Here is a 23,561-nt window from a genome sequence, read left to right on the forward strand (position 1 = left end):
AAAACCATTAAACCGACCGCTTTAATCTCACTCAGTGTTTTTGGTGAACTGCACCGGGGCAGTGCCAACAATGCCCCGATGTCTCATGCACCGACACAGTCAGGGAGGGGCAGAGGACGGCAGAGGACAGCCTGTTATTTTGTCTTGGATGGGAGCGTGGCTCAGAGGCGGCAGAGACCACTGGAGCAAAAACCGGCCACCGATTCCTCCTGGTTCCTGTGGCTGGCTAAAGGAGGAAGCTCTGATTAAAGCTGCACTGAACTGTAATCAAGAGTTCATAGTCATTCCAGTGAGACTTGCCCTAATGATCCTGGATATCATGATGTACTGTACCATATACCGGCCTTGAGCTGCACACTGCGCTGTATGCAATACCAGAACCTGCAGCCTTTTGAGATACGTCTTCAGCTTGAAGGATGAGTGAGCACAAGCAAACACAAACTCCAAGTCTCCAATAGATGATGCTCGGTAGTCTGGGACAAAAACACTATTTTAGAGAACAGTTTGGGGTTTTCTTTTATTTGAGAGCAATCTGTGTTTTGCCTTCTTTGCTTAATTGTGGTGCATTTTGTTCCCAACAGTTAAAGAGGTGAGAAAAACTGACTTGTTTTATGCCGGACGCCCTTCCTGACGCAACCCTCCCATTTATTTGGGCCATGGGACCAACAACCAAGCATACACTGGATGTGCCCCCCCCACCCTACGTCCAATTAACCCAATCAATGGGGATTGGGTACTCGACCTGTCGGCATTCAAACCAGCGATCCTCCAGTTACAAGGCCATGTTCCTCAATTATGTTTATGCACCAACCACAGCCAAGCAACATCTGAATTGAAATGTGATGAAGGTTGTTGCAGGCTGTGGTAATGTTACAGGGCTTCTGTCAACCAAAACTACTTCAGTTAATTTCTTTATAAATACACAAATAAACAAATAAATAAAAATAAGACTGGCTGCTCCAGACTGAACCTTATGTACCTCGTGTATAAATACACTGACGTCGCATGGTCCATGGAAGGCGGTATTAATATTCTACTAGAATAAAAAGGTCTGTAGATTATAGGGGTATCTTCCTAGAAAAGGGCTGTGTAATATAAACATTCCCAACAGGGCACCGTCACCTAGAAAGCAAACCTATTCTCCAGAGTTTGAAAAGTCCACAAAGTCAAAATATACAGAGAAATGATGGACGCAACCTTTTCTTAAAACCACAACATGATTTTAACTGATGAATAATTCTGCTTCCACCCATATTTGTTGGTTCTTTATCCTTTTAAAATCAAACGTTTCACCCACTCCCTGGGAGCTTTACTAATGAGTCACAACAGGAACGATGCGGTTGGTAAGAGAGCTCTCCTCACTGGCCCGTTATGCGACTCCGTGCCTTGAGCGAATCCGTTGAAACGTTTAACTCGTATGCCAAACCATGACAAAACGGCAATGTAGAGGAAGAGGAGCGCTCATGTCCTGCCATCGGCTACAAGTGTGTTTCTGAGTGCGAGGCATCCGGGTTGGTTAATATGCACGGAGAGGACCCAGGGTAGCAAAGTGCGTGACCGTGAATCATTCACAAACACAGCGCCTTGGACCATCCTGTGCCATGTTCCTGAATGAATGGTATAGATAATGAATGGATGAAAGAGTAACAAGAGAAAGCACTTGGGAAAACTTCCGCCGAGGCCACTCAGTTTCCCACAGTGTCGATATTATAGTCCCCTATCTTGCAAAGTTAAGGCCTGAGTTGTATCCTGAATCCAGGTCCGAGTCTCAGTCGCCACTACAATCTAACCCAATCTTTCCTTGAACCACGACCAACATCCACTGAAAATTTAATCTCAATCCATTCCGACCGACAACGGGACTCCATTGAACAGTGCCCGTCTTAAACTGTTACTGCAACCATAACAATTTACATGTCAATGTTTGTTTAGTAACGGTTATCTCCATGTTTTGATTAACTATGACGTGTGCTACTGAGGTCTTGATCTCCATGGGTCTTTTATCTGGTTAAATAAAATAAAAAATCCCCAGTATGAGTCTTTTATATTTATAATCAGGAGCCAGGTCAGTTCTAGGGAGGCCACTGTTTTGGACCACCATGTTTTTATGATAGCCCACAATGGACTAAAAACATCGTTTGAGTTTCGATGCTAACTGGAAGCTACACGTGTTCTCCAACGCACATTCAGCTGCAACATGAAACTTCAGCAATGAATGTTACATTTTTACGACAGCCTAAAACATATCTTTCTTGGCAGAAGATAACATTCCCTTTTAACTATTGGTTTTCTCCTCTGTTGCTCTGAAAGGCAAGTTTTTTACATAAATACACTATATTTGACATGATTTGGCATTGGTGAAGAAATGACATGAGTATTTGGGGGGACGGGGGGGTTAGCAGTGAAAACATGCAAGAAAATCACTCAAAACATGAGTGAGACTCCCATGATTGGACACAAACAGACAAACAAACAGGAAATGGCAAACTGTACAGAGGGCAGCTGTTTCCAATCAAGGCTGATGGAAGATGTTAGGGACAGTACAAGTGGAGGAGCCTACAGTCTGGCTCCAAGCAAGCCACTCTGCATCATCATCATCATCATCGTCGTCTTTACCACCCTGTAGCTTCAATTACAGGGCATCATCCAGGATCACACAAGACTGACTGATTCCTGGAGGGGCTTTTGTTTTGGTGCCGCTGTAAAGAAAGTGCTAGAAGTGCTTATTCACCGTCTCCACACCACAGACATCACTGCTCCACTGAACACGAGGGGAGGGGACACAGTGAGCACACTGGGCAGGGTAATAATCAGAGCTGTGTACACTATTTTCTTTGTATTACCCAGTCGTGTGCACTGGTGGAGATCCCGAGCAAAGACCTCAGGCAAACATGCTCGTTATCCACCGTCACCGATGGTCCCTGCCTTGTAATTATGTCTGAGCGAGGGTTCATTATTGAGTCCACAATCAGCTATAAAAATATCCATGTCTAAACAAGGGGCATCATTTCTTAAATCTTACACATTATTTACTCTTTATTATTTCCTCGTATCCCACTGGAGCCACATTATTGAGGGTCTCACGGTAAAATACCGGATGATGTAATGATCCAGACTGACTGCATCTCCTATAATCCCATTGTTCCCATTCACTTATGTCAACATATACATTTTCAAAACTGTAGCTAGTTTTCGTTAAGGATGGAACAGTAAATTCAATTATATGATACTACAAGAACAAAAAAGGGACCCGTGACACTAAAGGTCTTCCGGGAAAAACTGTGGTTTTGTGTCGTCAGCAGCTGTGGAGCCGAGTGGAAGGAAATAACAACTACGGAGAGCATGGACAAAGAATAGAGAAAGATTTCAAAACTGTGGAAGCTCCAGCAGCTTTTAAGTCTGACAGCGGTGACCTACATGTCTTAAATATGAGAAGGCTCTTGGCACATAATCAACCTGAAAAGATTCAAGAAGATGCCAAGAGAAACTATCCAATCAAGTATCTACAACCCAACTTCTCCTCAACAGTACGAGATTCACTGAAGACCTGTGGACATTGTCTGTAAACACATTAGAGCGCCAAATTAAATCCCATCATGAACAAACTGTATTCCAACCTTATGACCAGTTCTCTACCGAGAGACAAACACCAAAGAGCCTCAGTTCTCACAGCCAAACTTACCACATTCTACGTCTGTGGAAAAATTGCTGTTCCGTTCATACTAATACAAGGGGACGCGTCAGTGGAGCTAACATTTTAGTAGTGCCAATTGCATGGTGTCTTCCTGGTTTCCAGTAAGCGGTCAGCCAACGATGCAGAGATGTTCTACAGTCAGTTACCAAGAGTATTTCACGACGAATTATAGTCTGAATTTAAACCTTGTATTATTTGACAGTGGAGCTGTACATGTGTGGGTACCAGTGAACTTCCTCCTTTAATGCAATATTCCATGGTTACTACCATCTTTTGACCAAAACAGGGGGTATTATGCCAAATAAAGTGTGCACATCTGGCGTGTTAGGTCTGTGGAGACTCAAACCTTTAAAAGTAGAGTACTAGTGTTATACTACAATACATGAGTAAGTGGGTCTTCTCAATCCTGTTAAATGCTTTCTACATTGAAGTTCTTGGCATAGGCACTCGCACTGTGCAGCATCCAATAACATGGAGTAAAGTGACAGCCCCTCACGATGCCAACGTTAATACCCCCGACCACCTCCACTGCCCCCAAACATCCCATTTGTTTACGATGGCCACACACCACCATCAGTCTGCTTCAGATAAAAACCATGTGTAGAAGATTAGAGGCCAAGTGAACAGCACAGAGTTGAGCATAATAAGATGACTGTAAGCGTCATGGCAAGTCTGTCAGCTGTAACAGATCTACACTCTGGTTTTCTAACTTTCAACCGTTGGGAGATTTCAGTTTCTAGTCTGATTTCGACACCGGCGCCAAAAGAAATATCCTGTTGTGGCAAAAAGAATTTACAGATGGTTGATAAATTAAAAAGGGAAAAAAAAAAACAGCAGAGTTGGGTCACCAGAGCTGCCTGAAAGACTTCTCACACAAGTCTTTGGTCACCCACTGACATGATTTAACAATTATTCATTCATTTACATCAATTTTGATCGATCAGTTTAATCAATACTTTTTTTTTTAAATAAAACAAGTCTGGTTTTTCCAGACTCTTGAAAGATACATCATCTTAAGGCACTTTACATGGTAAGGTCAAGATCTTACAATTACTATATTATAATGTGTATATGTTTGTTTGTCTGGTTTAGTTGCTCCAATTTTGCTTTGTAGACCATTCATCCACTTTATCTTCCACAGGAGATTCCCGGGGGGTGCAGTGCCAATTCAGACAGTTCGCCAGTCCATCACAAGGCCACATCTAGAGACAAATAACCATTCAACCATGTGTCCAATTTACTTACACCCATATAGAGAAGCCAGAGAACCAGAGCACACATGGGGAGAACATGCAGAAAGGCCCTTGTTCTTCTTGCTGCAAAGGCTAGAGTGCTAACCACTAAACCAACCGTGTGACCAAACAAGACATTTAAGAACATCATGATTTTTGAGAAACATAGACCAACATTGATACCATCTGATATTTTATAGACCAAACAACTCCAAATGTTGAAGGTTTTTTTTGGTCACAGTTATCCTGTTCAGCAGTTTTAAGATAATGTCCATGATTCCTGAGGCTCAGCACGTGATAAATGTGGATAAACATGAATGCGAACAAAGTAAGGGCACAGCGGATTCTTCCAGACAGGGAGGGAAGCCGAGTGGTCTCATGTGATGATAGTGTAGGTGGTATGAAGGAGGCGCTGCCACCACGAGTCAGACACAATGGAGAATAAGTACGAGTCTCTGTGTTTATTTATCCTTGAAGTGTCTTACAAGCAACACATTTGACATCCTTTTTTCCGATCCACCACTGCAGCAGCATATCACGCTCATCAGGCATCTGGAAGTCATTGTGGTGGGAATAAACATTCTGGACTTCATGAATCTCTTGATTTATAATAGCCCTGATTCCTCCTTTTTGGACACATCAGAATAAACAATCAAATCAAATGAAGCTACATTTTATGGCTGCAGCTGACGATTATTTTCACAATCGATTAATCTGTCGATTCCATTCCCAAATAAATCAAGCGCATGTGAGAAAACGTCGAGTGGTGTTTCCCCAAACACTGAAATGATGATGTTCTCAAATCTCAAATGTCTTCTATTGTACACAAAACCAAAATTGGAGCAAGGAAATCAGAAAATATTCACATTTAAGAAGCTGGAAGCTTGTTGTAATAATAAAAGTGCTTCAGTGTCACTTCTCGAAATCCCTGAAAACCCCCTCCGTAAAGGCTCCAACGGTTAAGGAGCCAAAACAGCATCCGCCTCCAGCGAGAAGACAGAAACTATCTCCGTGTCTGTCAGAGGTTTAACGCTGACTTACAACGATGGAGAGGACGGAGTACAGCTTAATGCTCGGATTTCAACAGGAATTTCTGCTAATGGCGAAACCATAAATCCGCTTTGACAGCGAGACATGCATTTATGGTTTCTCAGTGTAGCGGCGTTAACTGCAGATGCAATTTTACCAGCGCAATGATTATGATTTACGACCAACAAACGCCGCCATGGCAACCGTCGTCCTACAAAAACCGAGGTGTTGTCCCTGTGTAAAAACTGGGGGAATATATGCTGACACGTCTTGTTTTTGCTGGCACGGACACACTGAGGGGTAGTTATGCAGGTCGTTCCCCTCACAACAACTTTTGGAATGTTGACACACTGCTCAGCGAGCTTCACAAACAGCACGAGCGAGTAAAAAGGGCCCATCTCTCCCTGCCAACATCCCCCCCCATAAAACTCGCTGAGCCCAGTGTCCCCATGAGTGCGCCTATGGGGGGGCTTGAAAAGCACGGGGAGGGGGGGAATCGAAAAATGCCCTAGTTTGCTTTTCCACTTCGGGGGAAAGAAAAACAGAGGTGTGCTGATCAATCAGTGGGGATGAGGGGATGAGGGGAGGCGTGCTGCCTGCACAGCGGCCACAATGGAGCCCAAAGCTCAACGGCAACAAGTCCACGTGATCGGCTTCACACTGTCCACTCACAGACAGGAAAACATCACTCTCCTCCCTCACGCAAGAACTGTCCGTCCAAACCAAACCGGGAGGAGAAGCTCCTCCAGGTGAGCTGCAGTCATCTACAGCAGTTCCTTCTGCCTGTGCATGTTATATAAAGTTTTACACACTGCCTCCATTTAAAAAACAAACTTAGTTCTATTCCTGTGAGTCAACTCTCCGATTATGTTCCAAAAGCGTTGACCACAGATTTGCACTCCAGTCCACCACAGTCTCTAGAATAGAGCGGGGGAAAGAAAAGACAGCTGCTGGCACACACACACACACAGGCTGGTCTGCCGTGAGCACAATGGAAAACAGAGAGACGTACCGGGACAGACTGTGGACGCACGGATTAAGAGTGCGGCTCGGCATTTCTCCCTGTCCGAACCGGACACGTCGGTGGTTACAGTCTTTATTCATGGTTACGGCAAATAACAAGTTAATGTTACCTCCAGGAGGAAACAACGAACACACACGCACAGACACACACACACACACACACGTTAAACACCTCATGACTTATCACAGGCATTTGTGAGTATAATAAAACTTCAGTCCCACCATTAATGGACATCACTTTGTATTTTCAAACTCTTGTTGAACTTTTTTTTTTTTTTACAGCTTCTATCGTCTGTGTATTGAATTTACTGTGTTCTAAATGATAACTGGTCTGTATTTATATAGCACTTTTCTATATGCTTCATTTGTCATATGTTAGTGTGCACAAGTACAACAGCAGTAAAATGACACTGCGACAATTCCGTGCAAAGACAAGACTAGAAAGGGAGAACATGCGATAATATAAACACTAAAGTTCTATCACCTATTCACTGATGTTAAGTGTCAGGCCAAAGGATTATGGAATTAGATTTGTGTTACTATTTAACACTTTTTAAGAAGCAAAAAAAAATCTCGATTTAATCATTCAAAAAGATTGTATTTTACTGTTTGAAAATACACTTGCGTTACCTGGTTTGTTCTTTGGGCCGTGTTTTTTTGTTTGCGAGTTCCTGACGGACAGCGACGTTAAGCCTGTGACTACTTCTGGTCCATTGAGCCGTCAATCCAAAACTCAGTAGCCAATCAGCAGGCAGCTTCCTAAGGCCCGCCCACAAAAAAACACGGCGCAAAGAACAAGTGTATTTTCATAAAATAATACAATATTTTTGAATGATTAAATCAATATTTTTGTGAAAAGTGTTTGAAAATATTGACACAAATCTAACTCCATAAAGGACACATCAGCACATAGACTCTCTCCCCCAGTGCTTCACAGAAACACCAGGTCAATCACTTATCCGTTACTACTCATTGTTACATAATGTACTTCTATTTATGAAATGCTTGCACCATATTTTCAATAAAGTCATTTAAAAAGTACCCTCTATGACCCAAGCCCGACAATCATTTCTGGATTATTATTGTTGGAAGCCGGCTCAACCCACCGAATCCCGGCAGGCTTAAGTCTGGACTCAATGGGAATCCAAGCCCGAGTATGAATGGATACAGAGCAAAGTGACATGTCACAGAAACCAAGGCCACTCCACCCATTTTAAGTCCAGAGAGGAAACGTTTGGTTTGTGTAAACCTAAATTCAGTGTCACTGTGTCAGGAGATGGTCATCCTGGTCAAGAAGGAATATTTATAAAAGCCGTGTAACCAAACCTAAAGCAACGCTCAGGAACCTCAAAGTGCAGCGACATGGAGCCTGGTCCTAATGACCCAGTGACGGGTCGCGTCTCCTGAAAAGCAAGTTTGGTTTTGGCCCATTTCAACGCCACAGAGATCCCATTGCGGCGACTTCTTAATGATATAAACAGACGCTCTGAATCATGACCGTGCCCAGCCATGCACGCACAATCGCCCGCTCTGCTCTGACAATCGAGAATACACTTCTCTCTTCCCGTTTTGTCATGATAGTGAGTGAGAAGATACTAAATCCCATGAAGGATGAAACAAAACTGCTCGAGAATAACCCATGGCACTTTTGAATCAGATAGAAACAGCTCCACTAACATATTTCCACGAGGGTTTCCCAGCACATGTCAGAAGCAATGTCATTTAACCATCTACAGTTGTTGGACGGTAAGTGCTGGTGCTTCAGGACACTTCAGTGGTGGAAGTTTCCTCCAACAGCGGCCTCACCCCAAAACCATCTGATTAATTCACTCTTTCCACAGTCGCACTAACCTTCAGACCCAGGGTTGTGCAGACAATGAGTGAAACTGTGGTCCAAGATTTTCACCAAACCTGAGTATTTCCTCTCCCACAGCTCAGACAGGTCAAAGCCATATTTCGATTTTAACACACGCCAGGACGTGCCCATAACATCACTATTTAGGGATGAGGCCACAGCAGAGCTGCAGAAGCTCTGGGCAGCGGCAGCAGCAGCAGCAGATTTTGTGGCGGTCACGCATTTTAAAAACGATATTTGGGCTTGTGTGTTTATATTGGAGTCAATGTTTGTCCAAATTTACTTTTGGGAAGCATGAATTGCACTTAAGGGACTAATTTCACCCCATACTTTCACTGCAGCTGCGTCTCCTCGACTTTGTCATGTCACGACAACGTGAGGCAGAGAGAGAGAGAGTGGAGGAGCAGGAGCAGCGAGAGGCTCTACAGTCACACACTGAACTGAAATTAAAACACGTGCCATCCACAATGAACACAAGGAGACACACTAAGCCTGTTGATCCAAGGACCACATGGAATTTCAGTGGCGGCGGGTAAGTGTAGTAGGTCACTAAATAAACGTGTGTGGGATACACTCCACTGGAGACCTCATTAGAAGATACCAATTTTGTTAAAAATGTCCAAGAGTCAAGTTTAAAAGTGACATTTCGGCTGCACAAACCACAAATAAAGTATCATCGATAATACAGATGGTGCAAGATACAAGATCGTTAGCTGCAGCTGTAAAGACAACAGATTCCTTGTGTAGAGTGATCACGTCAGGTCAGAAGTTTACGTCCGGATTCGCTGCTTCCCTGTTGGGAGTTACTCTTCTTACGGATGTTAAAGTGCACATATTTAAAAGGCCAACTGTATTTTTGAGACACACTATGAAATCAATAAAACCTTTATTTTATTTGACACAGTTGTGGACATGACCGTTGCAAGTTAAGTTTTCTTTGAGTTTCCCCTTAAAGAGCCAACAGGGAAGCTGAAGAGCTTGGACGCCAACTTCAGCGCCGTTAAGACTCCTACGCTAATGAAGTTAAATATTATATTGTTTATTTTACATGCAGAAAGTTGGAGATGTAATGTCTGGATGGATGTCCACGCTGGCTGTTTACACACTCATGCATTCAGGCTGTATATCGCTCCATCTTGACGGATTTAAAGTGCACAGCGAAGCCTTAAACCAGCGCTGCTGCCGTTCATTTGTCAAGAGCTCTGCCAGTGAATGTGGCACTGTCAGCAAACTGAGTCACGTGATGACTGCAGCTCAATATAAAAGTAGTGTTAAAAGGTTTTAATGGCAAGGTCGACTCAATCTCTATTTATATACATGAATATCTAATTGGATTTTATTATAATGTGCTCTCAATTAGTGTGACAGGCAGTTATGGCTCCATAGTGTGAGACTGTGGGCTCTGCAGAGCGGCGTGATGACTAAGTACAGTTCCCTGACCCCCACCACTTCTTCCAGCTCCCGTCACACAACACAACACAACGACAGGCCTTGTGACGCATCGGGGGAAAAACTCGGCAGCAGCCTTCCACAGCCTCGGCCATCACAGCCACTATTGTACGGCGGCATTTTCTCAGGACACCCAAGACCCTGGAAAATGGTGGATCATGTTGCGTATCCCGCTCTCCTCATTCAGGGAGGTAAAAAAAGAAGTGCCTTTTAGGAGCTTTTTAGATACGCTGATCACCTGATACAGAAGCACTCTGCACCTCTTTAGCAGGACACAGGGCCTTGTTATTGAGGACTGCACATGTCAGGGCTCACTGGGCTACTGTGTTCCTGCCAGCCTGAGCAGCATAACACACAGTCTGTGCATGGAAGGCCTCTCCCAGGCCATTTCCCAGCCGAGCACTCTGAAAGAACCTCACTTACTAATCACAGTTCTGCGGCAGGAGGCTCTTGGAGAGAAGGGTCAGCCAAAACCAAAGTTCTCATCCATTGGGGCTAAATGATGGCAAGTTCTACCAAATCTGTCAGGCAAAGACAGCCAAGCAACCCTATCCTAATCAACTTAAAAGGCGTTTGCACTGTTGATATATTCTCAAAACACATGGAATAAACAGTTGAAAAGCGTGATAAAATAACTAAGTTGATGCTTGAGTGGAGGGAGGCAAGAGGAATGTAATGTTTCCCAGAAGATACGAGAGGATGCAAATTCCGATGTAGGGGAAAATGAGGAAAAAAATGGGAGGAGAATGGGACGAACGGGCGACTCCATAAATACCACAAACACGCAAGGCTTTTGTGGACGGACAGCCATGACAGGAGCGAGTTCATTTCCCGGGGTTCACTGATGGGAGCGCGGCCACAACATGCCTTCTAATGCGTCTCTTGGTGAGCCAGTGCGGAAGTTTGCTCCTCAATGGTTTGCTGGCCACAACCTCTCAACTCCTCGTGGGTTTTTTGTTAATGTAGGTTTGGATTGATGAAAACATCATTGTCTGAATTTCACAGGAGGATCACGTTGGGGACGAGCCGATCGGATGTCAGAAACGGGGGAAAAAGACAAATCTAATACCATCTGTAACAAGTAACTGTGCCGTAAAAGAGATATCAGGTTCCTGATTATCCAGACTAAGCTGCCATTCAAAAATCTTCATGCAATGATTAACCGATTACTCAATGAATCGCCAACTATTTTGATAATCCATTAACCGGTTTTAGAGTTTTCACAACCTCTCTGATTTTTCAGCAACTTAAACATGAATCTTTTATACTTTCTTTGGTCCATATAATAAAGAATTATTAATTATTTAAAACTTTGATTCGTGGACCAAACTAGACGACAGAACATCGTCATTTCCAGGTTTGGGCAGGAAAAAAAGAACAATTTTCAACATTTTATGGACCTAATAACTCATCAATAGTTATCAAAAAGTAATCGACAGATTAATCAGTTAGTTGCAGCCCTATTTCGCACAACTCTTCAAAAAATCTTAAATAAAATGGTCATAAATCACGAGATCCTGGAATGACTGGAAAGATGCAGGCTCTCCCTTATGGCATTTCAAAATAAATCCTGTGAAATATTCTCATGTTTATCACAATACTGTGTCCTATCACTTACTTCATCCAGAGCCACATAATACATCACAACCACACAAGTGTTTACAGAATCTGCAGCGATCATCAAGAGCTCCAGAATTCACAGCTGGAATTCAAAATGGCTTATTTATAATCGCTCTTCAGCCAAAAGGGATCCATGACACAGTCAAGCTTATTCATGTCCAAGTGCAGAGAACTCGACACGAAGCAGCTCCATCATCTCCCAGCAGTCGACAGTCGTGTCTGCCCGAGGCGTCCGTCGGTCAAGTGAACCTCACATATCACACTCATGTCAGCTCGATCTGCCTCCATAATGACGAGGTCAACTGGTTAGACGCATGGACACTGTCTCGCATTCCTGACGGCTATTTTTAACTGGGACGACTTTTCTCGAGCCATGGACACCGAACATCAGCCCGAGGGTTTCAGGCAGAAAAAATCCAGAAATAATTGTCAGGCTCGGGTTGGACATCGGTCACGTCAATTAACGCGGTAATTTCAAGTTCTTTTAGTGAATTATAATGGAATTTTTTAAAATTGCTTCACTGAAAATAGTGTCAGTGAGTCATTTAATAAATATACATGGGAAATGGGACCACATGACAGTGTAGTGAATAGAAGTGTTCGGTTAAGGAACTTTGGCCTGTTTTCACAGCATGTGCATGGGTTTTCTCTAGATTAGGTTTACTCTAGGTTAGGTTTACTCTAGGTTTACTCCCACAGTCGAATAAAAAGAAGAAGCTTATAAGTGATTGACCTAATGTTTCGGTTTCAAAACGGGTTTTACATGGACATTGAATGCAACACATAGGCTTTTGAAGCCATCCGTGGTGGATGTTATCCTTTTCTTCCACAACAACTCATAATAAACCACAATAGTTGGATTATGAGTGCAGTTATCAGCGGTTACAGTTCAACAAGAGCGAATAAAAGAATTAGAATTAGTACTTTGTGCACATGGAGCAGTGGAGCAGTACTTGTCTGGACCTGGAGAGCAATGGAGAGCAAGGCACCCCAGCCCTTGAATGAGCAACCCTCCGGTTACAAGCCCAATTCCATTCCTCTTTGCCATGGGCTGTACCATAAATAAAGAACTAAAAGTGCTATGTGCTGCTGATAACTCATGAGATGCGTGACTTGTGTGTTCATGGGGTCAGTAGCTGCTTCCTCCTGGATGGATGTGACCATAATTTCTCATTTGCTGTAACAGATTAACTGTGTTGGGTATTTGTTGGGGTTCGAGCAAAGAAACCCAGGATGCTTGTTGGGTTCAGTCAAGTTTTGGTCAGATTGGGAGAGAAGTCATGATCGACATAGAGAAGGTTATGTCAATATCTACAAAAGACTTCATACTTGGCTCGAGTCAGAAGTTTTTGATCTCCGTCTCACTGGGAGAACGATGACCCGGTCTACCGCTCGCTCAGAACTGGACATCAGAGTGTGAGACGGTACATCTGACTCCCATTCATCACTCAAACAAAAAAGAATCCCAAACTCGAAAAGAGAATTCAGAAGAAGAAGGAAAAAAAAAGTGAACCTTCTCATCGAGCGGCTTCCTACAGGGAACGCTTGAATGTTTTGAAGTTCAAGCCTCTGCATATTTATCCAACTTCATGTAACGTCAAAAGATATAAAAATGGCAGGAATTTCTGGTGTCATTACAAAAGGTCTTGTATGTTTTCGTTCCCCCCGCTGTCATCTTGCATGTTCTGTTTGTTGTGGGACCCGAGCTTGAGACGAAGCATGCGAGCATAGCTCAAATAGTTCACGATGAACTTTCCCACAACATTTTCTGCCTTTAAAAATCGCTGAAGTCTTTCCAGAAACCCTCAAGTCTCCCCCTCTTGGTGCTGGAATGGCAAATGAGTACAGTGCAATTCAGCTGCAGTCTTATGATAACCCCCCGAGTCTGTGTTTCAACACTCTGAGACAAATGAGTCGCCTTTCAGGCAACTAAAAAGGTTAAGGCCATTGTTTCAAAGGGATATTAATCTTCTTCCGCCTGGAGCAGGCGCTGAGTGAAAGTGCTTCAGACTGTTGCTCAACCTAATGTCACAGAGAACGACCTTTTGAGTTTATTCACTCCCTGCTATAAAAATGTCAGAGCCTCTCTGTATCCTGCCTCGTTTGTAGGGCATCTTCTGTGGCATCAAAGAAACAATACGAAGAAGAGGAAAAGCTACGATTTCAGACGATGTTGTTTTTACAGACCGAGGCAGCGCAGACTAAATAAAACACACAAAAAAATCCGTCTGGGTGAAGTCGCAGCCTTTAACTACAGCAGCAACAAAGGAGGGGAAATTATGGACACCTTACTGTAGAGAACAAACAATGTTTGTGGTTGGTGAGTAATTCCATGCTCCCTATAAACGAGCCTCCATCCGTAATGAAGACATTGTGCAGCTTTGACTCATCAAAGGATAGATAATCTCTGAAACGGTGAAAAACTGCTTCAGACGACACAATTACAAAGAAACGAGAAACTCACCTGTGACAAAGGCCTGGACAGACTGAGAGTCTTCTCCTCTGGTGACCATGAGCGCAGTTGGACACTATAATTTAAGGAAAGGAGAGATTTTGGAAACATTCAACTGTGTGCATGATGCTGTTTTTGGACAAAGTTGCATTAAAATGACTGATTATTACAGAAACACTCTTAAAACAACATTAATACATTTAAACACACGTTAAATGAAGTACAACAAAGGAAAGTGTCTGTATTCTATGTTGAAAATGTGTACAAAAGGGTCAATTTACAAATCTGTGTGCAATAAAATAAGCCGTTAAGCAAAAGCACTTTAACATTTTTGGCACTAAACACTTATGACAACCTATGATCCTCATTTCCTGGTTTTTATTTGGAGCGTCATAAATCTCTGTTACCTTGAGAGCTGACGAGGGACAACACATGTATAAACTTTCAGTTCTAGGATGAGGGCGGCGCAGGGTAGGATGGATTTGACCTGTGACCCAGTAAAAAAAACCTCGTCCTGGACGGTCAACAAAGGGCCGAGAGAAGCGAGGTGAACGTTCCACACTTTTGCCTTTTGTTAACGTGAATGCAAACGGCGGAATGTGATATCCTGTGCATATCCTTTGTTACTACAGTACAATCCCATGGCTCCGCTCTCCGTCGGTGACTCTCATACCTACTGACTCTGGAGCCTGTTGTGGAGTCAAGAGAGCACTTGTCGCGGGCCTTTGTCCAGATCTAATCCTGTTTGAGCAGCAAACGGACAGGTTTGTGAAAAACAACCGTCCATCTGAAACGTCGAGCTCAACTCTCTTTTGAGATTTAAATCACTGGATTAGTTTGCTTCGACACCTCCTGCCTTTGTTTTCTTATCACGACAGTTTGAGCTGAAACACGGTGGTTTTTCACTTCCATGTCTAAACTTTCCTTGCTTACACTTTATGTTTTATCGAGAATTACAGGTGAATTGTTTGATTAATGGAAAAAAAAAAAACGACATTTGTGCGACTTTAGCCACATAATCCTTTGCTTTCATGACAACACTCACAAGATGGCATTTATGTACTCATCACAATGTCACCGACATTGTTGATTGCTGACGTTATGTAAGAAAAAAAAACGTTGTCTTTCTTGTGTAAGATTTGCAGTGACAGACTAAAACAGAGACGGGGAAGCTACCTCTTGTTGGAGACGGGTGTCAGCCTCTTCCCGTTAGGACTGGCTGGAGGATCGGGTGAATAAGGCCCAGGAGAGAGTGACGCGGGGCTGGAGATGGTGTACTCTCTGTAGTTCTGGTTCTCATCTCGACTCACTTTTACCGACTCCTGCAAAACATCACATCAAAAGGAATGTTAATGTTAATGTTAATGTTTTCCCCAATTATATCTCAGACAAACTGTAGGTAGATTCAAAGCTGGTGTGAAGCTGCGGCACTGACCTGGAAGCGTCCAGTGAGTTGTTCAGGGCTGCTGATGCCGTTGGTTTGTCTGGGGCTGCAGGGATCAGGTCTTCAGAGAGAGAGAGAATGAGAGAAAAATACCATGAACCATGTATAATTGAATAAAACATAAAGCTGCACTCAGTGATTTGTTTTTCTGTCTTAAACAGCTCTTCTGTAGTGGTCTTGCTCTAGGACACAATGATGTAGCCTGGTTTCCCAAGCTAAAAACCTAAACCTCATGTGACCATTCAGGTAACACAAGCGCGAGCGTGCTGATGTAAACAGGACAGTGATTTCTCTCCTCCAGTCGTTCACTTGTAGAGTGAGAACAAAGATCTCTGTTCTGCGACTGATGACAAGGAGAACGTGAACGTCGGCGTTAATCAGGCATAAATGACGGTAGAAAGTAACGCATGTTATCCGACCTGGATGCAGAACTGAGGGAGGAAGTCATCCGCTCGGTTTGTAACAAATGCCCTAACTCCTCAACTACCAAACTCACAATCATTAAAACTTAAAATCATTCAAGTTCAAAATACACAGCCTAGAAGCTCATCAGACGGCCCCCTGGAATTGCTATGAGTGCAACTTGGCCTTGGATCCACTTTGAATGCCCTCGTAGCTTATCAGGAAAAACAATAGCACTCAGAGAGCTCAACACGGTCACCTGTGTTTTACTACAAGTTAATTTCGATGAAACTATAACCTCCTTGGCGGTGGTTGTAAGACAGCGATTGTGCGATTGTGTTGTTTTGCTGTGAAAATGGATGCTACGATGAAACCATCCTCATGGCATCGACGGTAAAGTAAAAAACAAATCTGTGGACTCACTCTTGGCTCCACCAGCGTGAGTAAGCGGAGGAGGCATCGCAGATGGGCAGGGCATCAAGAATTCCACCTTACATGACTAACAGAAAGGGATTAACAACACCGTCATGTTGGTGTTTGTGCGCGGGGGCGGCGGAACATCCAAACATCTTCCCAGGAATTGTGTGTGTCACGCCATGTTTGCCCAAACTTGATTCGTGTGGAAAAAAAAAACAGCAGCAGCCTCATTAACTGCAGCGACGACTTGAGCGGGCCGAGCCGCTTGAACTCTCCTCGCTGAAATAGAAAACACATTCTGCGAGCCATTCCGTAACTGAATTTTGGAGAGGGGAAAATATGGGCAAGCGTAAACGCCAATGCAAACACACAGTGCCCCCGTGGCTGCAGGGCCAGAGGCTGACTGGCTCTAGGCTGAGCCCGGGGTAATGAGGCACACAGGAAGGCCTGGATGCCTGTGGTAAATCACCCAGAAACACACCTCTGCTCTCGTGGCCTGGACTGCTGCACAGACAGAGAGAGGGAGAGAGATGGCAACAGGACGGAAACCGATACAGCAGCCATAAGACATTTCTTCCCGTAGGAGAAATCTTAATGTGCATGAAAAACTCTTGGAATCAAGAGTAGTTGCTCCCTTTTCTACAACGTTCATCACAAGAAGCTGTGGTCTTTGGACGAGAGCAGCCGTGCAGACGGGTTACAGGTGCGCACAGGTTTTCGCTTACAAAAGAATTCCTGGTCAAAACGCCGACAGTGACTTCACACTGCAGGGATTTCATGCCGACATAAATCAACACGTGAAACCTCTGGCTGATATCAGCGCTTCACAGCTGCTGCTGCGAGACCTGGAGCCGTCACGCTCACCTGCCCGAGGCAGATTCTTCGTGTTGATCAGGATTATCTCTGTGAACTTGAAGTCCTCGTAAAGTGATAAAAATTACCTATTCGGACTTTGTCACCTCTCAGAAAAACATGTTACTTATCACCTAATTATATTTGAATAAAAAAGGCTAAAAAAAAAAGGCAGCTAAGTGTTTAAAAATTCAGGTTTCAAGTCATTAGTAACATTCTGGATTCCACTGCAGGAGCACTTCATCAGTGTCTGTACACAATATTTACACGAATGCTCTTGTATTGAATGTATGAAACTAATTGTGAAACAAACCTGTGGTGAATTGACTAGAGCTGAAACAATTACTCGATTCATGGATTATTAAATTCATCATCAACCATTTTGATAATCAATTAATCGGATGAAGATTTCTGGTCGTTTCTGCTTCATAAATCAACATTTAGACCGAACGATTACTCAATTAATCGAGAAAATAATCGACAGATTAACCGATTAGGAAAATAATCGTTATTTGCAGCAAATTTAATTGCTGTTTTAACGACTGTACACAACCACAGAGTGGAGTTTAGCTACAGTGCTGCTCTCCGTCTCCCTCTTTCTCCAGCAGTGGTACTGCAGCCTCGCAGCAGGAGTCTGCTCTTCTTCTCTTCTTCATCTCATCACCTTCAGGATTTTTTTTAAAAGAAAGTAACAGAGCTTTAAGCGTTTTTCTTTACCCCACAGTTTTCATGAACATTTGGACTTGCTTGCTCAGTGCAGTTTGTCCTGTTCTTATGTGAAAGTACACGAGGAATGAAAAACCGGAGTCAAATTCCACGAATGTGAACTCACTCTTGGACGGCCGCGCGGATCCTGATCCTGAATACACCACAGGCTTTGATTTGCCGAGCAGCTAAGTGGAGTAACAAAGCATGTGGTCGAGAGTCACAGTCTCCGTGTCTCCACTTCTCCAGCGCTCACACGTCCCTGTTCAACTGTCGCTGCAGTCGTTCTGAAGTTCTTTGTCCTTCAGTCACTGTTGTTCTTTTCTCTTCATGAAAGCTGAATTTTTTTTTTTAACTGAAAACCCTAAAATAAACAGACATTTGAAGCAGAAATTTACAGGATTTTTACCCTGATTTAACAGCTTTGGAGTCACTGTGATGGTTAAGTGTCTGTTAGAGGAACAGCAGCCCTGCAAGATCAGGAGTCTTAAGAATCAGGTCTTGCGAAGCCTCAGGTCTTGCGATTAGCACAACTACACACACAGACCAACACACCAGGTACCGGCTATAAGATCAAGGCAGCGAGAGTTATTTTAGACGTTCATCGTGGCAGAGCCGGCGAAAAAGAAGCAGAGAAAACCGTTGTCGGAGGAAACGACTGTCTGACCGAGCGAGGAGCCAAACGCGAGTAAAACACAGAAGTAGAGCTGCAACTGAAGATTATTTTCATAATCGATTAATCGAGTACTTGTTTGGTCGATAAAATGTCAGAAAATGTTGGAAATGATGTTCTTGAACGTCTTGTTTTGTCCACAAGCCAAAATAACTTTATGGAGCAAAGAAAGCAGAAAATATCCACATTTAGGGAGCTGAAAAAAAAAAAAAAAAAATCAGAAAACTGGCTTTAATTAATGATGATTCATTTAGTAACCAATTAGAAATGGATTAATCAACTAATCGTTGCAGCCCTAAACAGAAGCATGCAAAACGGCATGAACTTGGCTTCCTCGGCCATTGAAAATAAATACACATGACCAGGTCAGGGGAGCATTCCCGTTATGTTTTTACAACAGTCAAGATAAAGCAGTAGATAATGGATGGATGTTTACGCTGGTTTGGTCAAAATTGGTACTCCAACTTTAACTCATTTCTGGTGCTTTTTTTGCATTTGTTTAAAGCGGAACTTTCCAAAACTTAGCCGAAAAAGAAGCTGCAGGAAAAGCACAACTAAAACCTCATGCATTTATATCATTAGTTGTTATTTTAGATGCATCTTATCGCCTCTTCTTCTCGCTATTATACCTTTTATTTATCTGTACGGCACTTTGGTTCACTGTGGTTGTTTTTAAAAGTGCTTTACAACAGAACATGTTACACGACGCACCAGCAGCAAACCCGTGTCTCCGTTCAAAGCCGCAAACATGTCTGAAACAGCATGTTTCTGTTCTGCTCGTGGGCTGAAGGCCAACGACACTATTTTGGGAGCGACCGTCGTTTGCCCACATCACCGCTGCTGCACTGAAGCAGATGTGGAGCTGTGCAGAAGCGAGCAAACAAATTTAACATTACAGATTGTGCTACTTGATTACAGCTCCCCTGGGACGGGTCCGACTGAGCGTAATTCAAACAGATAGCGTGTTTTAAAACAGGAGCCTGTGGGGGAAACACACTGCAGCAGCACATACACTAACAGCCCTCAGGCTAAAAAGCACCGACAGCTAACAGTGGGATTAAAGACGCGGTAGATACACAGTGGCATTGTCCGGGGCGAGGCGAGGAGTAATGGTGTTGTTCCTGGCTCGGTGGGAGACATGAGGTCAGTCGGCAAAAATTCACTCACATGTACGTAGGACGTTCAGGGAGGAAGCATGTGAAAGTGAGTGTGTGTGTGTGTGTGTGTGGGAGAGGGAGGAGGAGGAGGAGGAGGAGGAAGGGGGTTTGCATGTCTGTGTGCATTAGGACTGAAGAAAGAGAGCGACAGGGGACGACAGCGACGAGAAACGACAACTTAGCAAAGAACCTTTAATCAAAATGTCAGCCGAGAAAAAGGAAAAGGCTTTTCCAGGAGCCAAGTCTCTGTCATCCAAACAAGGTCTTGGCAAATCTCAAAAGAGGGTTTAATAAGAAAGCCCGGGGAAGAGGGACAGTGTGGCTCTGATAGACGCTGGCATTTCCCCTGATTACAATCACTTGTTTTGTTTATGCTGTGGTCGAACGATAAAGTGTTTAAAGATAGAGGCTGGGAACACTGGAGTCACACACACACACACACACACACACACACACACACACACACACAGAGAGAACATTAAAGTCATTAAAAGACATTCATATGTGAAGCTATTTTGCAGATGGCTGCGTGGCATTGTGTCAAACTCTGTTTATGAATGAAGTGCAAACTCTATCAATGCACGCTGAGCTGGGGTCAGTTCACACGGTGTATATGTGTTTTTACACCAGCATCAGATCTACGGCTTAATAATCCACCGTTTACAGATTTTTTTTTAATCAGATATAGAGCTGCAACTAACGATTATTCTCATAATTGATTAATCTTTCGATTATTTTCTGGTTTGTTCCATAAAATCTTAAAAAAGGTTGATTGTGTTGGTCAAACCTGGAAAAGACGATGTTCTCAAACCAAAATGATTCACTTTTAATCATTTCTTTGTTATCCAGAGCAAAGAAATTAAGAAAATATTCACATTTAAGAAGCTTAAAAGATCAGAAATCTGGTTTTAATCATGAAAAAAGCTTCAAATCGAGGAATCGATTATAGCTGTCGATTAATTCAGTAATCGATTAATAATCGATTCATCGATTAATTGTTTCAGCTCTAATCAGATTATTCCGTCATCATGGAAAAACTAAAAAAAATGGAGCTGCTTGATTAGACACATCATTAAACATGCTTCTCTATTTACTTGGCAAAAAAATGATCATTCATTTTACAGCCCTAGTCACTACCCTACATGCCTCTGTGCATCTCTTTCGTCTTTACGTCATGAACCGAAGGGACCGAGCGGCGCACACGTGTCCCAGACTGTGACATGCGTACCGGATGGGACCTCCCTCTCTGTGTTTGATTATCTAACGCTGGAAACACTGTCTCCTGCCTCCACAGCATGAACCTGCATCGTTTTTATTCTTACCTGTCCACCATCAGCTGCAGCTGGGTCTTGGAGTTCTTGATCTTGTGTTGCGCCTCGGCGTTCAGCATGTCCGTCGTGTTTTCCCCGTTGATCTGCAGGATGATGTCACCGGGCTGCAGGTCGGCCTGTGCCGCCTTGCTGCCCCCGTTGACCTGTTGGCACAAAAAAGAATGATCTCCAGTGAGGATCTATGTACCGGCCCCAGGGTGCTGCTCTGAAAATGAAACCTTAAGACTTTAGGTTTGTGGATGTATGCAAGTGTCGATGCTGGAGCAGCACGACATGACCAAAGAAAACACTATAATAAAAGATATTGATGAAATACAATTTAATACTGTACATAATTGTGATTAAAAGTATTTTTTTTAAATGATTAGTACTTGTTTTCTATAGCACGTTTAAAAACACCCTGTTAACCAACATTGCTGTTTAAAACCACAATTAACTGGTTTCACCTTATTTGACAGAGCTGAAAGTTTGTGACAACCCTGCTCCAATGTCAGGATTCAAAATGAGTGCTTTCATTTTCACAAAAAAATAAATATCTAAATCATGATGATCTGACATTTTATCGCAATAATTCTCAGTATTGACAGACACGAAACTTTATCGCGATAACCCAGCTCTTATTGCAACTGTAGTGTGATGAAAACGGGTGCAACAGGCAGTTTTAGCATCTTTACTTTCATTTTCACAAAGAAGAAATATCCAAATCATGAGGATTTGACATTTTTGTTAACAAACAAAACCTCATTTTTCATCTGAAGAGCAAAAATTTTACGCCAGTAAGTTCCTACATGACTGCAAAATTTCAACCTTATGCCATTTGGTCACAAAATTGATCTCAATCACATAATTACTGCATCTTTAATTTTGGATCTTGCACTTGTTCATACCGCAAGTTGGCTTCAGTAGATGCCAATGATCAATGCCTTTTCAAATCACTGGGTAACAGTCGAGACAAGGTGTTGAAGAGCGCCTTCACATCTGTAATGTATTGTCTCTCCCTCCCTCCCTCCCTCCCTCCCTCCCTCCCTCCCTCTCTGCCACTCACAGCAGCAGTTACATAACATAGTAAATACCAGCAGACGACACAGCATTTCACACACACACAGAGCCGGTCAACAGTGGACAGATTCACGACACCCTGGGGGGGGGAGTCATTAGTGTGACGCTCCTCGCTGGTTTGACTGAGCTTGACCTTTGACACCCGGCCCTCACCGCATGTCAAAGCCAATGCCACGGCACCACATCACAGTGAATTCCACACTAATGGGCCGACAACACCTCGTCCAAGCCAGCGGTCTCAGTCCCAGCCTCGGGCTCAGCCTCCCCAAACGCACACTGAACTGGCCCACTAAAACAAAAGGAGCAGAAATGAGAGGGCGAGGCTGCGGCGGCTGCGACTCTGGTGGGGCGAGCACGGCCTGCGGTGGCAAATGTCACTTCTCTCCAATTTAAAACAAAGCCATGGAACGACGATCCACATCTCACCATGTGATAGAAACTATGGTAACAAGTCTGTTATTGTGACCACGTCATCATATTTATGGCGATGTTGTGACAGTGATAAAAGTTTAGAGTGGATCAAAGTCTGTTTGTTTAAGGCTCTGTGCAAGTTAAAGGTACAGTGCATCAAATTTGCAGATATATAAATAAGGATTAACAGTTGGTGTTGGATGCAACTTTTGTCTTTGTTCAATATTAGATCTTCTAATTGGACCAAGATCCTTTCGTTCATGATCATGTCACCTTTCCTTGAGACAGTGAGTGAGTGACCCTAGAGCTGCAACTAACGATTATTTTGATAATCGATTAATCGGTCGATTATTTTCTCGATTAATCGATTAATCGTTTGATCCATAAAATATCAGAAAACTTTAACAAATGTTGATTGGTGTTCGTCAAACCTGGAAATGATGATGTTCTCAAATGTCTTGTTTTGTCCACAAACCAAAATGATTGACTTTTATAATTTCTTTGTCATCCAGAGCAAAGAAACGGAGAAAATATTCACATTTAAGAAGCTTAAACAATCAGAAATCTTGTTTTAATCATGAAAAAAGCTTCAAACCGATTAATCGATTATCAAAATAGTTGTCGATTAATTTAGTAATCGATTAATAATCGATTAATTGTTTCAGCTCTAAGTGACCCCCTCGAAAATCTGATGATATACATCTCAAGAGGAGATGTATATAACTTCCATTTTTAATTTATTTCATTCCCTACTCG

General features: G+C 43.1%; 1 protein-coding gene across 2 annotated transcripts in view; it reads right to left on the reverse strand.

Moving 5' to 3' along the window:
- Positions 1–23,561, reverse strand: part of pdlim2 (PDZ and LIM domain 2 (mystique)) — a 51,884-nt gene that overhangs the window by 12,963 nt on the left and 15,360 nt on the right. For both annotated transcript variants that reach the window (XM_058637177.1, XM_058637176.1), the window contains exons 3-6: positions 21,327–21,478; positions 15,790–15,859; positions 15,531–15,676; positions 14,367–14,430 (exon numbers count right to left, since the gene is read on the reverse strand). In XM_058637177.1, the coding sequence (XP_058493160.1) occupies positions 14,367–14,430; positions 15,531–15,676; positions 15,790–15,859; positions 21,327–21,478 (432 nt within the window). The remainder of the gene's footprint in view (positions 1–14,366; positions 14,431–15,530; positions 15,677–15,789; positions 15,860–21,326; positions 21,479–23,561) is intronic.

Source organism: Solea solea, chromosome 8 (assembly GCF_958295425.1).
Source record: "Solea solea chromosome 8, fSolSol10.1, whole genome shotgun sequence".
NCBI classification, from domain to species: Eukaryota; Metazoa; Chordata; class Actinopteri; order Pleuronectiformes; family Soleidae; genus Solea; species Solea solea.